General features: G+C 40.2%; 3 protein-coding genes across 4 annotated transcripts; 1 reads left to right on the top strand and 2 right to left on the bottom strand.

The window, feature by feature from the left end:
• Positions 1-1,327: 1,327 nt before the first annotated feature.
• Positions 1,328-6,453, top strand: upb1 (ureidopropionase, beta). Its single transcript, XM_035658609.1, has 10 exons — positions 1,328-1,608; positions 2,941-3,112; positions 3,241-3,328; positions 3,405-3,499; positions 3,583-3,741; positions 3,840-4,009; positions 4,425-4,506; positions 4,866-4,908; positions 5,104-5,258; positions 5,479-6,453. Exons 1-10 carry the CDS (start codon positions 1,505-1,507, stop codon positions 5,560-5,562), a joined length of 1,152 nt encoding a protein of 383 aa, XP_035514502.1. The 5' UTR covers positions 1,328-1,504; the 3' UTR covers positions 5,563-6,453.
• Positions 6,454-8,066: 1,613 nt separating this feature from the next.
• On the bottom strand, positions 8,067-11,396 carry gucd1 (guanylyl cyclase domain containing 1). Of its 2 annotated transcripts, none has more exons than XM_035658606.1 (6): positions 11,029-11,396; positions 10,826-10,950; positions 10,489-10,654; positions 10,293-10,384; positions 9,946-10,187; positions 8,067-9,341 (listed from the first exon to the last, which is right to left on the bottom strand). In XM_035658606.1, exons 2-6 carry the CDS (start codon positions 10,936-10,938, stop codon positions 9,250-9,252), a joined length of 705 nt encoding a protein of 234 aa, XP_035514499.1. In that variant the 5' UTR covers positions 10,939-10,950; positions 11,029-11,396; the 3' UTR covers positions 8,067-9,249. The 2 variants fall into 2 exon arrangements, with proteins under 2 accessions (XP_035514499.1, XP_035514500.1); XM_035658607.1 differs by having other exon boundaries at positions 10,826-10,910; positions 11,029-11,395.
• Positions 11,397-11,568: 172 nt separating this feature from the next.
• On the bottom strand, positions 11,569-14,764 carry p2rx4b (purinergic receptor P2X, ligand-gated ion channel, 4b). The gene is made up of 12 exons (XM_035658843.1): positions 14,622-14,764; positions 14,315-14,462; positions 14,054-14,125; positions 13,348-13,420; positions 13,147-13,243; positions 12,974-13,054; positions 12,703-12,844; positions 12,393-12,529; positions 12,219-12,312; positions 12,053-12,118; positions 11,861-11,965; positions 11,569-11,707 (listed from the first exon to the last, which is right to left on the bottom strand). Exons 1-12 carry the CDS (start codon positions 14,762-14,764, stop codon positions 11,675-11,677), a joined length of 1,191 nt encoding a protein of 396 aa, XP_035514736.1. The 3' UTR covers positions 11,569-11,674.
• Between the last annotated feature and the right edge of the window lie 561 nt (positions 14,765-15,325).

Genomic DNA, 15,325 nt, shown 5'->3' with positions numbered 1-15,325 from the left:
TTGTGTTATTCTGTATTAATATAACAGATCTGTCTGTCTGTCTCTCTCACCCACCCCAACTGGTCGAGGCCTGAATGACCACCGCACGCTAGAGCTGAAGGGTCTGTCCTAGGTTTCTCTCCTCCCTTAAAAAGGCAAGTTTTTCCTTTGCCGCCGTGTCACCAAAAGGAGCGTTGCTGTTATGGTGGTACTGTTGGGTCTCATGTAAATAATGTTATAAGGAGTGTTGCGTCTAACATGCTCTAAATTTAAAAACGTGTCATGGATAACTTCTGTTATGAATTGGCGGCTTATACAAATAAATTGAATTTGAATTGATTGGGAATTAGTGAGGAGAGGCCCCTGTACTCACCAGCCTCCACACTGCACATTAGTAATACTCTGCCAGGGAATAGACAGGGGTTTGCTGAGAGTAGTCTTGTATGATGGAATTGTTTGCTTTTTCTACTGGAGAGACACATCGCTCTTTCTGAAACAAAGAAATGCAGCTAATTTTTAATTGGATATAAAATCCCATATTTTAATTGTCAGTGGTCCCTTTTAACCAGCCGTGTAACTCCATTTAAGTGTGAGAACCAGAGGATTCACCAGATAGTATAGAACATGGTGCTGCTTAAATAGTTCAAATAAAACTGTTTAAACTGTGTTTTTAGAGCCATTCTTTGTTGGGAAACCCATTTAAGTCAGAATCAGAGTTGGTTTCATTGCAAAGTAGGTTTTCACATGCAAGGAATTTGCCTTGGTATATTAGTGTATAACAATAAACAGAAAAATATAAAGATGAAATAGAAAAGAGACGTTAATGTAAATCTGCAAAATATTTCATAAGGGATATTTGCAATGTGCAAGATATAATTCATCCTGATTGATTCAATGTGGGGTGGTGGGTATGAGAGTCAGAAAGGACAACACGTTTTTTTAGTATGATTTATAATTACATATTCACCACTTAAACCATTTTTAAAGGCTTTTTTGATTGATTTCTATTTTTGGCCATACCCTTCAGGGAGAAACTGATTAAAATCCCCCTTTCTTGAATGAATTCATTTTAGCTGCAAATGAGAAAAAGGTTTCCCTGATAGAAGTAATAATAGCACAAAGATGAAAATGAATACTAAATTAAATTATACTAACTGTTAGTAGGCTACAGAGCTGCAGAGTTACTCAGGTAAGTGCTCTCCACCTGTGGAACAGAGTTGTGTGTGCTGGAGTAAACAGGTGATGGTTGAATTATGCCCTGACATTACACACACACACACACGCACACACACACGCACACTGGCGGAGGGATACATAGGGTTAATTAATGACCGAACTGGACAGACAACGGCCGGCTCGTCTTCCTAAATTCCTGAATTGCGTCAGACTACGTGAAAGCACATAGGATTATATAACAACAGTAAATGATAAAACGTGCATACAGTCCGCTGCCAGCAGACACCGAGCTCCTGCTGCTGCTGCTGCTGCTGCTGCGAAGCCGCAAACCCGAAGAAAAAGCGCAGAAATGTCCGCATGTGAGTTTGAATCGCTGGAGAAGAGCCTGGAGTCCCACCTGCCGGAGGCCGAGCTCTCAGAGGTGAAACGCATTTTATTCGGGAAGGAAACAAAGTGAGTTATCGCGAGAGAAGTTGTTCAGCTGTACATATGTTATTATTATTATTAGAATTATTATTATTATTCTTTTGCAGTTTCTATTCAATCTGCTCCTGGTAAATTATTGTTCTGCTGTGCGGACTTTGGTCAGTGCTGTCTGAGCTGCAGTGTGCAACACACAACCTTTAACATGTGCAAAGAGAGGATTACTCAATAAAAAGGCTCTAATTGCATGTTTGTTAAACTCTTAGTATTAGTCCAGACTTCCATTTATTTTTTTATTAGGCACCAGTAATACACAAGGGAGAATAAATTAGAGCTGCATCTAACTTGTTTTTGTTATCGATTAATCTGCAGATCATTTTTTCATTAATTGATTGCTTGTTTTGTAAATAGTTGAAAAAAAAACCTGTCCCAGAATGCAAGGCCAAAACCTAAAGATATTAATTTGACAAAGAAAAGCAGAAAATCTTCACATTTGAGATGCTGTAACCAGAAAAAAAATGACTTAAATAAATAATAGATTATCAAAAAAGATTTCTGTCGATGGACTAAATCATTGGTTCCCAACCTTTTTCCTTCAGGGACCCCTTTTCTATCCTTTAGTAAACTGACAACCCCTGACTAAGTGACAGATTCTATGGATATGTCATATAATATTCAAACTGTACAATGAACCCAAACAGTGAACTGAAGACATTTGTGTAAAATGAATGATTTGGATGAATTTTAAGCAGATTATTTCTAAACAAGTATGTCTGTATTATGTATTTCCTATAGTTTTTAACAATCACACAGACTTAATAGGCTTCTTTTCTGACAAATTCAGTGTTTTATGGTTTATGATGCTTAGTCATTGTTCTATTAGACAATTTACTTTGCTTTACATTAACTATTCTTAACAGAAGTGAACCAACCAAATGCTGAGATATAGACATACTATGTATAGTTTTAAAGTTTTCTAGCATGCCTTAAAATCAAGAAGGCCCTCATCAAGCTTTGGCGACCCCTAGTGGAAGTCACTGGACTAATTGATTAATCAACAAACTGCTTTACTTCTAAGACAAACTCTTATTATGAAGGTCATGTGGTCAGTCAGTTTGAGTCCACTGTAAACTCTTGTCACAGATTCAGGATCTCTGCTCTGTGGCATTTGGACAGACACCGATTTGACTGTCTGAGAAGAAAATACACAGAAAGGGAGCAAAGGTTTTGCTCACTTCTCACTGTCGACATAAAGGCCTGAGAGACACCTGACTACAACATTGTGCTTGGTTCAATGTTTTTCCTATCCTGTGGTGTAGGCGTCACTGTGTGTGCACTGGTGAAGAATCTTCTCCGTTACAGGAAGCTGGACCTCCCTGCATGTGCCGTGAATGCTGCCTCCGAGCGCGACTTTGAGCTGAAGGGTTACAGGTTTGAAGCTGTGCAGGAACAACTGAGGCCGCCCAGGAGGATCCGTGTGGGACTCATTCAGCACCGCATAGTCCTGCCCACTGATGCCCCAATCCTGGACCAGGTGTGGACTGAGACACATGTTACTAACCACACAAAGAACACATGCAAACAGACCTGTGTGGTGTCAGTGGGATAGAGACTGACAGGATGCTTTGCATTTGAAGTCAACTCTGGTTGTCCCCTCCACAGATCACTGCCATGCATAGCCGGGTTGGTGAGATGGTTGAAGTGGCAGCCATGTGTGGTGTAAACATCGTCTGCTTTCAGGAGACCTGGAGTGAGTTCTTTCATGAGTCAGAACTACACATAACAGCAAGAAGAATAGACTAACCTGCCCCTTTTGCTGTCCACAGCCATGCCCTTTGCTTTCTGCACCCGCGAGAAAGAACCGTGGACGGAGTTTGCAGAGTCAGCTGAGGAAGGTAACACCACACGTTTCTGCCAAGAGGTGAGATAGAGAGGTCTGACGCAGTGCTTTGATGTGCTTTACTACAGAACACAAGGCCAATAACTCTGCAATTCTGTCTTTAGCTGGCCAAAAAATACAACATGGTAGTTGTTTCTCCAATCCTGGAGCGAGAGGAGCTGCACAGCACTCTGTGGAACACGGCAGTGGTGATCTCCAACTCTGGAAATGTGCTGGGAAAGACCAGGAAGAACCATATTCCCAGGATCGGCGACTTTAATGAGGTCAGTGTGTGTTTTCTGTTACACTGTGTGATCCACTGCTCCTCTATGAAATTAGTGTACATCACTGTAATGTTCTCTTTGTGTTATTTTACACTCAGTCTACGTATTATATGGAGGGCGACACAGGCCACACAGTGTTCCAGACACAGTTTGGGAAGATAGCTGTGAATATCTGCTACGGGCGCCATCACCCTCTTAACTGGTTCATGTACAGTATGAATGGAGCTGAGATCATCTTCAACCCCTCAGCTACTGTTGGAGCTCTAAGGTGAGGGACAAAATGGAGTAACTGTTATTTCTGGCATGGCTGTCTTAACAATTGGTAGAGGCCCCTGGGCTGTAAGCTCCTGGGCTCCCTATTATATGGCCCTGTGTTTGCTGTGAGGTAATTTGATTGAACACACATTCATTTGGAAATAGGCAACATGTAATTGATGTTGTCAATATTGTGCTGTAGTTGTACATAGTTTTTCAATTCCCCTCAAAATGTTACAATTAATCAAATTACGAGAAATCAGTTGCCACATAGTGAACCTGGGGCTGTTGGTCCCTGGAGGTCTGGTGCTTTGAGGGCAGTTGCCTGCTTTGCCTGGCATCAGTGTTAATAAACCTCTAGCTGTTGTTATATACTGTACTGAAGTTGTTGTTATGTACTCAACAATAATGTTATTTCTTCTCTACAGTGAGCCCATGTGGCCGATAGAGGCCAGGAATGCAGCAATAGCTAACCACTGTTTCACTTGTGCAATCAACCGTGTTGGGACGGTGAGTCAGTCTCTGTAAGCTGCAGTCTGTCTGCAGTGTCTCTGATAAATGACATGAGTCCTACATTTCCTGATACAATATAAGGGGGAAACCTGTAGTCTTAACATGTTGGGTTTTTTGGTCAGTGCTGCAAAAAATATAAATGAAAAATGACAGCAAAGAAAGCAGGTCCCTTAAAGCATTGTATATGGTGAAATACAGATATATCACAAGCTTATTATTTTAATTTCATGAAATATGGTATCAGTAACCATTTCATCATCACTGATTATTAAACTGCACAATTTCCACACCCAACCCAAAACCTTCCACATCCCTGAAACTGACATGACCTCAGTGCATTCTTGTATTTCACACAGGAACATTTCAAAAGTGAATTCACATCTGGTGATGGAAAAAAAGGTGAGAGATTTATTTCCTAGAACTGAGAAATTAATTAATTTCTTTAACTTGTATGGTGAACTGAGTGTGGCTGAATCTAAATGTGTGTCAGTAAGTTTATTTCAAAGGATAACCTTTCTCAGTCAGTGAGTAGCTGTCACAGGCAGCGTGAATTATTCCAGTGCCACTCACAGACAGTCCTCCTGAATTTTGCAGCCCACCATGACTTTGGACACTTCTATGGATCCAGTTATGTGGCTGCTCCTGACGGCAGCCGCACCCCGGGACTATCTCGGACCCGTGACGGCCTGCTGGTGGTGGAAATGGATCTCAACCTGAACAGACAAATCTGTGACAAATGGAGTTTTAAGGTAAATATAACTGGTCATAGAGTGCATGTAAGCAGTCTCCCTGGATGTCCCATCTTTACCTACTTTAAGGTGGCTTACTATTGTTTGGTCCTGCAGTGATTGTGGACATATTTGCTTAATGGGTAAAGGTTTTGGAAGCTTTGTACTCATTGTTGTAAAAACACAATCTACTCTCCGGGACTACTGTTAATCTACCTGTTCATCGTACCTTTATTTTCAGATGACTGGGCGGTATGCTGAGTACGCAGATGAACTTACCGCGGCCGTCAGACATGACTTCAAACCCAACATAGTGAAGGAGTAAATGATAATCCTCTATAGTGCATTTAAGTATGAAATGAAACACAACGAGATCAGTTCTTTTCATTTCGTTTGACATCGTGTTTATATTCTGTGTCTGTCAGGTTGGTTCCATTTAGTTGTTTCCATAACTTTATCACAGAAAACTCAAACAAAGTCAAACTGTGTTCTTTATATGTTTATAACAGACTTATAGTTGATGATTTGACACAAGCCCAGATTCTTCAGTTCTGTGAAGCTAACAGTGTCCACTGCAGCCACAAGTTACAATCATGGGATAATGCTAAATGCTACAACTGCATCTAACAGTATCACAAGTTACATTATTACAGTATTTACCTTGCTAACATTGGCTTTACATTAGCCACTGTAAACCAGAGGTCACAATTGATTAAGGGTTTTTTACTCAGTTTGCTTATGAATCCAACTTTTCATCAGCAAGAGGACAAATTGTTTTTTTTCTTAAATGAACTAAGTCTTGCTTTAAGCTAAAACCTGCAGTGCAGGTTCATTGACAGTTATCTGGATAATCTGGACTTTTTACACCAGAGATACTCCGCTTGCTTTGTCCAGGGGCCACTTTTGAAAAAGGAGGTCAGTTAATAAACAAACAGCAGAAAGAGTTCAGAAATCCTCACTTTACAAATTTACTTAATGATGATCAAAATAGATAAATTCAACAAAATGTTTCTGTTATCAGACCAATGAAAATCATTTCATTTTGACATATTTGTTAGATAATTGCCATTAAGTTAGTTTCATAAATTGTAAAGTGCTTTTAATCTACTGTATAGAAGATGTATATTTTATATTTCACAATTAGAATACACTGTGTTCCAAATTATTATGCATATACTGTTTTTGTTCTTTTTCTCACTAAATAGTCGATATAACTGGCAGTCAATAGGATTTTTTTCAACATTATACTCGTAATCTGGATCCTTTAATTAAACCACTTACCAATGATGACAATGGCATTTTTGCAAAATAACTCAAAATGCACGTGTTCCAATTTTAGCAAAAACAGAGTTCAAAAAGCACTTAATAGTTTCCTAAAGGATTGAAAACGCGAAATCTGTTTGTTTTTTTCATTAAAAGGAAATGTTCTCAAATCAAAAGCTATTTAAACAAAAACATCTTTAAAAGATTGAGTTACATATTACCACATCCAGGAGCCGCTTCTTTGATATCACCTTAAGCAACTCGCCTCATCATTGAGCACTGTCCATGTACAGTTTCTGCCCTGTATTGTCTTTGAGGATGCCAGAGTTGCCTCCCGCCATGAGCTCGTTTTGAGGTAAAACTGGCCACCCCCAACTGTAACCCAGGATGCTCCACAGGTTCCTCAATAAGGTTGAGGTCCCAGGGATGATGGTGGCCCACACCGTGATTCTTTCTCCTTAATGCCCATACAAGCGCCCTAAGTCAATGGTATTTGTTGCAGCCATGGGAATGGTGCGTTGTCTTTATATGAAAATGATTTTACTCCGAAGGCATGGTTCTTCTTTTATACCATCGGCAGGAATGGGCCCAGCTTAGGAACAATTTTTGGCAGAGGTCATTTTGACCCTTCAGCGCTACCTTAAAGGGGGCAACCAACCATCAGCTTCCCATGATTCCAGCCAAAACATCGCCAGCCACGGCAATACATCACGTGATAAAACTGTTAGACCATTGTCTTCCTGTATTCTCTGAGCCGAACTGCAATCATGTGCTCCTTGTGGGCATTGTTTAATGGTGGCCAAAATTCAGCAAGACCTCTGGGAGGAATCCTGGCGTCCAGCAACTTATGCAGTGGCTTTTTCACAGCTGCTCAACTTAATACGATGAATTAGCCTTACAAGAAACTTTCCCTAACACGAACTTTATCTGAACGAATCCTGTCTGCTCTTGGAATGAGACACAAATCTTTTCAAAGGATGATGATCTCCTCCCTTAATACTTTCGTAAATATTCAGTGTTTCATACCCTATTGAAAGATACTGCACTAATGTCACGCTTTTCCATCTCACAAGAAATTTTACCCCTATATTTGGCATGAAACTGTGAACTTGCTTAATAATGTGGAACAACCATCCTTAAGTCCATTAATTCAGGCTCGCTGACAAACAAATAAAGACAAACCCTGTCTGAGATTGATGTCATGATATAAACACCGACATGGAACAGCAAGCAATTGAAAACTTTCATTGAAAACCAAAAAATGTAAGTTTCTTTTAATTGAAACATATTTGCCATAAATCCTGGAACACTGTATGTATGATGAACAGTGAGTTCCTTTGCCTCAAAAAGTTCAAGTACTGATATTTATTCACAATGAATAAATCAACAGATTACCAGGATCGTACCAGCTGGCCACTATATGACATTACCACATTAATAACTCGCATATGAAACACAGGACCGAGCCCTGATTTTTGATGTCTGGCAAAATTCTAGTATATAATGAAGTTTAAGGTGTGAAGTGCCTCATTAAGTACTCATGTACCAGAAAAAAAGAGACAAGGATGGGACATATGTTCAAATCCTTTAATCACAACATATAATAAATGCAGCTCTATGTTTGATAAAAAATAAAGTTTGCGGTTTAAAACGTGCTGTTTGTTCTTATTAAAGATTGAGAACATCAATTTCATGATAAGATTTTTAATTTAAATAACATAATTATGTCTGTTTTGAAAAGCGTAGTGCAAAAACGTATACATGATTCCAAAATTAAGTAAATTAAACTGAAGGACAATGAGGAAATTACCTGGTCTTCACTGCGTTCAACAGAGAACAAAACTGAGTCCAAATTACACCTTTGTTCTGCAGCATGATCAAAACAACCAAACAATGCTTTTTTTTTTTTTTTTTATCTATTCAGCATGTTGCCATGACACCAAAACACAGATGTTGAGCTGTGTTTTTCCAGTGAGGTGAATGAAACTGGTGGGTTTCAACACATCAATCCACTGTCTGTGTTCTTCTGCAGGTAGACTGAGTTCCATAGACACTCTATGTAGTATTGCATTGAACTAGTTTTGTTATTTGAAGCGCATGTCACACTTTAGGGCATTAATTACCTGAGACTCTCAAAACACGACAGCTTACTGTATTCCCTGTTGACAGAATCATCATAAGAAAAAGTGACTGAAAGGTGAGTTAGGAGGATTTTTTAAAGGCAAGTGGAGGTGAGGCTATTGATGTCAACACTGAACAGCACCAATAAATTGGATATACTAAATGTTGCATCATCAGCCCTGAATTATGTGCACACCATTTCCTGGGAATTCCTATTTATTCTATGTCGTTATTCCCACATTTCATCCACTGTAGTCTCTCAAGTCTGGATGGCTCCAAATACATGAGCAACCGCAGTCATTAAAATTAAAGGACAATAAAATTCATTGGAACTATCTGCTCATCTCAAAAAGGGAGTTCAGTTTAGATTATTGAACCTCTCAGCTGTTAATCCTTCACAGGTTGCGTAGTACTGACTGTGTAAGAGGGAATGAGAGCGGTGAATCTGCAGCTAGGCGCCTTTCATGTGAGCAGCCGGGGCTTATTGGCACCGGAGAGGATGGCCCGGGGGATCTGTGATAACGGACAACAGGAGGAGCAACTAGTCCGACATTGTTGACCTGCAGCATCACGTCACTATAATGATGAGCTGGGAAAGAGTGAAATTCAAATCCATCATCAATGTCCATCAACTCTCCTTAAAGACAAACAGGATATCTTCATCTGTCCCATAGCTCCGCCGAGCCTCCTCAAAGTTACTGACGCTGGTGCAGCACACCCCTGAAACACACACACACACACGTCAGTTCCAGACTGGAGACATAACTTGTTACAAGCAGTCAGTAGATGATAGCAGAATCTTCAAAATGTGTTTCTCCCACTTTTAGCTCTATAGATGGTAATGTTGATCTGTTGGTTCCCAGCTGATGAATCCTGATGACTTTGATGACTTTGGTAATATTCATATATTTTTGTTCTGACAAACAGTCCAAAAGCCAAATTGAAGTAATATAATTTACAAACATGTAAAAAAAAAAAAGAGAAAAACAGTAAATCCCCACATTTGAGAAACTACAAACTGCACTTTTTGACATTCTGACTTGATAAACTAAGTAAATCAAAAGTGTTGCCGATTATTTTTCTGTCGATCAATGTATCGATTAATCCAGTTATTGTTTGAGCACCAATTTAATCTAAAAAAGAAGAAGTAAAATCCCTTTACATGTCAAAAAGGGAAACAAGTCCTGATGTAACTTCTGACACCATCTCTTGGCATTATATTTCCAAAACGTTTCCCCTGTAGCTCACTGACACTTAAACTGGTTTTATTAAAATACAGTTACGGAGCATTCTGCTTGTGCTTTGGACAGACAAGATTACTCACGGTCAGAATACGCAGGGTTGTTGTAGAAAACGCAGCCAGTGGTCCTGTTGAAGCCGCACACCACCACAAAGTGACCCTGGTACTCTGGCTTCCTGCAGAAACACTTCTGGCCCACAGGCAGAAAGCAGCAGTATTTGACAGGCGAGGAGCAGAGTTCACACGTCAAGACGACGGCGTTGACCAGCACTATGGCAACGTGTCCCTGCTCCAGATGAGACTGGATTTCCTGAACTGTGACAGAACTATGAAAAGATAAGCACCGACACATTTCAGGTGTTAGGTTTACTTTGTCTGAGGCAAAAACAGGTGGCTTGTCCAAAATGAGCAATAATTAACAGAAAACTCACCATTTCTTCACCACCACACCTTTGCTATCTGCGTTAAGGAAGAGCTCATTCACTCGGTCTTCTTCTGTGTCGAAATGTTTCTTATAAAAGGACTGCAAACAACAGCAAAAGACCACAAAGACACTGTCACACACACAGAACTAGAATGATTCAAATCTGTTTGGGACGGCACTCATAGCGTAGACTCTACAAATACCTGATTCCTAAAGCCCTTATCAACGCCCAGGGTCTGCGTGCAAAAGCAGTGTCTGATTCCTAGATGGCACATGAGGTAGGCCAGGTCAATAGTCCACACACTCTCCGTCAGCTTCAGGTCCCAGCATGCTCTCTGAAACTCCTCATCACTGACTGGATGGAGGTACCTGCAAAATAGGACAGTTAGAGACTGTAAACCCCTCAGGGGTGACTGCAGTGCACCCGTGTTAGCAAGAAGTGCCATTTCAGTATCATGTGTATGGTGATGGCTGTTATTAAGAACACTTTGGCTGAGTACATAATGCAAAAGGATTCACATTACTTGACTGTGCACTTACTTCAGGACCATCCTGGAGCAGGCTAACCCACAGTCCCAGTGGTACAGTTGCCGAATGACAGGTACATTCAGCAAGACGGCATCCTCTGAGAAAACCCGTGGTGTTATCATCATTGTGGGAATACTCTTTAAAAACGGCAAAGTGACGCTGCTATTCAAACCCAATGATGGCTCAATTGGTGTGTGTGTGAAGATGACACTCACCTGTCATTCTGCTGTATTCAGCGGCCAACAAGCTAACTCAAGACAAACTGGTTAGTGTTGTTTACAGCATTTGAGCCGGGGTTGGGTTTCCTCATCGAGGCTATGTGAGGGAGACCAGCTGCCCAACTGCAACTTTAGCTGTCAGGCTAACCATATCATGAACTAGTCTGCTGGCTAACACAGCGAGGCTAGCTCCTCGACGCACACCACTGCTAGATATACAACTATTAGTTAACTAAACAAATAAGGGAAAAAAGTTACAAATATATATACATTAGCTCATTTTTGTGCCTCTGTCTACAAGGCTCTCCTACCTCAGCTCTCTGTTGCTTGCTAGCATACTGAGGAGCTTCTTGTGTTGTGGGTTGTTGTCGCTGTAAGTTATGCTGCCACCGTGCGGTGTGGGGGAGTCATGTGTCTGTCACAACATTTATACTCGTCACACTGCTTTGCCTATTTTATTTGTATTGATTTATAGCATGCAATTCAAGATTCCTAACTCAAGAAGCATTAATACTCATTCTTTACATTTAGACATTTAACCGGTTTTATTGAAGAACTCATATGATGTTGAAGATATCTGCTTTCATGTAAATGATGTTAGAGCAGATTCAGATTCCTCTGTTCACGTGTTGATGTGACCATGCTACTGGGTTCCATAGCTGGTGCCCATTGATATCTGTATTATAAAGAGAAATGAATAGGAGCCTTAATTAGCATAATTGGCAACACTTGTGTTTATCCTACTATTTCATATCAAAATGGCTGCTGTGAAAAAGGCCTATTACTGACAGCAGTGAGGAATTCAAAATGTGAAGGATGAGTCACTTACAGGTTCAGCATCAGCATCCTCATTCAGATATGTGACTTTGTATTTGCTGTAAAGATCTCTTTTTTTCATGCATGTCAACATAAACCAGTCAGAAACCACAGGAACCTGAAGGAAAACACTCAAATTCTGTGTATCATTGTGTTTTCAGGGACAAAAAAAAGCCTCATATTTCAACTGAACATGTGTACTCACCAAACTGAGGAATGATAATGCGGCACCCAAGTTCACTATGGTCGGTACAATTCCAAATTTTCCTGCCTGCAACATAAAACAGACCCCAGGTTATATCAAGGTGAAGAGAACACACACATTTAGCTGATTAAGTCTTTTCAAATTTTGAGATTTGTTCAGGCCTCACAGTTCCAAATACAATGACGTCAAACCGGATCCCGTATGCTTTGATTAGGGTTCTCGTTTCCACTCCATCGGGGGTCTTGTAGTATTTTGCAAACCTATAAGCAGGCAGTTTTTTAATATTTTTTTCCCCAGCTTAATCTGTTTATTGATACCTGTTTGCTATAAATGGTTTCACCTGAAGTTGTATCCTGGGGCCACATTATTGACAGGATTTTTGTTGTCCAGCCTGCGGAAGCTGTACTTGGGGTAACACTTGCCTGCCCACCAGTCCAGGTCACAGCTCCAGTCAATAATAATGCCAAGGATACCGCCCTTTATAAACATAAAATAAAACCAACTGTGTTTAAGTGTAGACAAGTTCATACCTAAATCATGTGTGAAAGACCTGACAGCTGAAATTCAACAGAGATAATGGAGTGTGGAGGGGTAAATTATACATTAATGAACATTTTGATATAATATTGAATATTGAATTCTGAGCGTACCTTCACAGCCATGTCTTGAAAGTCCTCTCCAGCCTCTGAAACGATGTGTTTGAGGCGGAATATGGGGCAGTCAGGGTCTGTTGTACGACTGAATTCACACCTCTTCAGGTATGAGGAGTTAATATGTGGGAGTATGTTCCTTCTGGAGGAGGAAGGAAGACATATGTTCAATTTAATGGCACACAATAAAACAGCATGTTTGCATATACTGTACTGATAAGACCCATGCCTCTCTCCACACATCTTTCTTTTTACATTCAGAAGCACTGACCTGTGAAGATTGAACTTTGGGTATGTTACACTGTTCTTGATCAGCACAGTGAAGTTCTCTGCTGCAGCCAGCAGTGCTTGTCTGTGGGACAGGAAAACAGCATGCCAAGCTGCATGTACATTATACTATAATTACTTATAAATACTATAACATTGCATATACAGTACTCTTACTCAGGCAGCTTAGTGTCTATTTCAAGAGGGCACCATGAGAGCACTTCACAGGTCCGAACAGTCGTCGAATAGTTCTCACACAGGCCCGTCAGTATACCTGAGTAAAAAATGAAAATGAGTGTTTTCTGTACGGTCTCACATCATTTACAGCTGATGTATAAAAACATATCAATCTGATGCCACCCAGTGAGGAAGGCCTACCGTTTCCTCGAGGATCACTGTATCCCTCGATACAGTCACAATCATCCACACAAGTAGTTGATGGGTTTGGGAGCTGGAGGAGAAACCAGTGTTAATCTGTTGGCTGAGGTGACCCCGTCATATAGAAACAATATGAGGTGTAACATCAGATTGTTCTCCAACTGTTTTGACTGTTTCATCCTCATTAGTCACTAATGTTTCTGTGATGCTGCACTTTGGTGCTAAACGGTAACGTTGCATGCTAACATGCTTATGTTCAGCATGCATAACGTTACCAGTTAGTGTGTTAGCATGCTAACATTTGCTAATTAGCACAAAGTACAGCTGAGGCTAATAGGGATGTCATTAGTTTTGCAGGTATTTGGTCATAAACCAAAGTATTGAACAAATTGAAACTTTGACCTCATGGTGGCACCTTCACTCAAAACCAAATATGTCAGCTTAATGGTAGGGCTAGAGTAAAAGTAAGTTACAAGCAATATAAAGACTTGGCCTTGGGCTCTTTAAACTTGTGATAGACATTTAAAAAAGGTGTTTCTCACATATTAGACTAAATTAGTATCAATTCTTTGGGACAATAATAATTAAAATAATCATTAGGACTTGCAACCTTGAAAATCAACAAACAATGTTCACCCTAAAACTGTGTGAGCAGGAATATCTCAGGAGATCACAACACAATCACAACACAACATCAATCACTCACCTCAGGACATCGGGACTGAGTTTGAAGGGGGGTAATAACCATATTTGTTAACACAAAGAATGAGTGATCACCCTGTTAGACATAAGAGAAGCACAGATATCACAAGGGAATTAAATTATGTTACATTAGAGCAAACTGTGTAGAACAGTTGAACACAACATACCATATTATATACGTTGGTAATAACTTATAATAACTAAGATGGAGGGTGGTCATTAGGTTTGTGATTCTGTAATAAAGATGAAATATAGATTTAAATACCTGAGGTGGGATAACATAATCAGCCACATCCCAAAATCGGGGGTCCATGTCAGATGTATTGGTAAAGGCAAAACCTTTCACTTTAGTGGTGACGGTACTGATGACAGAGTCCGTCTCCTGGTAGGCCTTCTGCACCACACACACATACCTGCAGGTTTACAGCAGTATGATACTTTAACAACGCAATCAAATCGTAACAAATCAACAGGTAGCTCACTACAACAGCATTTCATGAAGTCTTTATAGCTTGACATCCACAACACAGTGTTCCACGTATATTCCCACATCAAAGCTTTTGGTTACTTACCCCACCACATACAGCACCACCAGAAGCTGGGTGAACCTGAAGACACATCCTACCCGTATGCTTGGAATAACCAGTGTTTTTGGTGTTTCATAATCAAACACATAATGCAGACAGCTCTGGCAGCAGCCTGCAGTCTTGCTCATCGCTGCACCACACACACACCAGTGATGGACTGTGCAATAATGATGAGTGGACATACAGTAGGTACTCTTATTCAAATCATTACATTCAAATCACATTCACTGCACAGACACGTCTCTGGCCTCAGTACGTTCTACCTGTAGCGGACTTACAGTAGGTTTAATTAAACAGTACAGGCTGGACAATAGAACTGTCTACATTTTCTGATCATACTGAAGTTGGTGAGTCAGAGGTGATTCAATGCAGCACTGTTACATAAAATAAGAACCTAAAGTTACATGTAACAATAGAAGAAGGAAAAGTAGAATTGGCAAGTACATGATTGGCAAATAATAACTGTAATGTAAATGAATATGTCTATCACTTTGATATTACAGTGACAAGGTTTACTCCTGTGGCTTGTATTTTAACATTGATATTTCTACTATATTTGTTTTGTAATTTTCATGTATGTATATAAGTAGCTAATAACATTTAATTTTTTTCAGGAGGAGGAGGAGGAGGAGGAGGAGGAGGAGATAGTGATACAGTGAACCAGCTCTGCCTGCCTCTCAGCTGTTACA

This window comes from Morone saxatilis, unplaced genomic scaffold, assembly GCF_004916995.1.
Source record: "Morone saxatilis isolate NCDOM2014 unplaced genomic scaffold, NCSU_SB_2.0 Contig16, whole genome shotgun sequence".
In the NCBI taxonomy this organism is placed as follows: domain Eukaryota; kingdom Metazoa; phylum Chordata; class Actinopteri; family Moronidae; genus Morone; species Morone saxatilis.
This window is presented reverse-complemented; position numbering and strand designations above follow the sequence as displayed.

Bases quoted from the DNA above. Each gene is read 5' to 3' on its own strand.
- p2rx4b (XM_035658843.1), bottom strand. From the start codon at position 14,764: ATGAGCAAGACTGCAGGCTGCTGCCAGAGCTGTCTGCATTATGTGTTT. The intron at 14,126-14,314 runs GTATTTAAATCT...TATGTCTAACAG, and splicing joins ATTATGTTATCCCACCTCAG to GGTGATCACTCATTCTTTGT. The intron at 13,244-13,347 runs GTAGGCCTTCCT...TTTTTTACTCAG, and splicing joins CAGTGATCCTCGAGGAAACG to GTATACTGACGGGCCTGTGT.
- upb1 (XM_035658609.1), top strand. From the start codon at position 1,505: ATGTCCGCATGTGAGTTTGAATCGCTGGAGAAGAGCCTGGAGTCCCAC. The intron at 3,329-3,404 runs GTGAGTTCTTTC...TGCTGTCCACAG, and splicing joins CTGCTTTCAGGAGACCTGGA to CCATGCCCTTTGCTTTCTGC. The intron at 4,507-4,865 runs GTGAGTCAGTCT...TATTTCACACAG, and splicing joins CAATCAACCGTGTTGGGACG to GAACATTTCAAAAGTGAATT.
- gucd1 (XM_035658606.1), bottom strand. From the start codon at position 10,938: ATGATGATAACACCACGGGTTTTCTCAGAGGATGCCGTCTTGCTGAAT. The intron at 10,188-10,292 runs GTGAGTTTTCTG...ATCTTTTCATAG, and splicing joins GGTGTGGTGGTGAAGAAATG to TTCTGTCACAGTTCAGGAAA. The intron at 9,342-9,945 runs GTGAGTAATCTT...TGTGTGTTTCAG, and splicing joins CAACCCTGCGTATTCTGACC to GGGTGTGCTGCACCAGCGTC.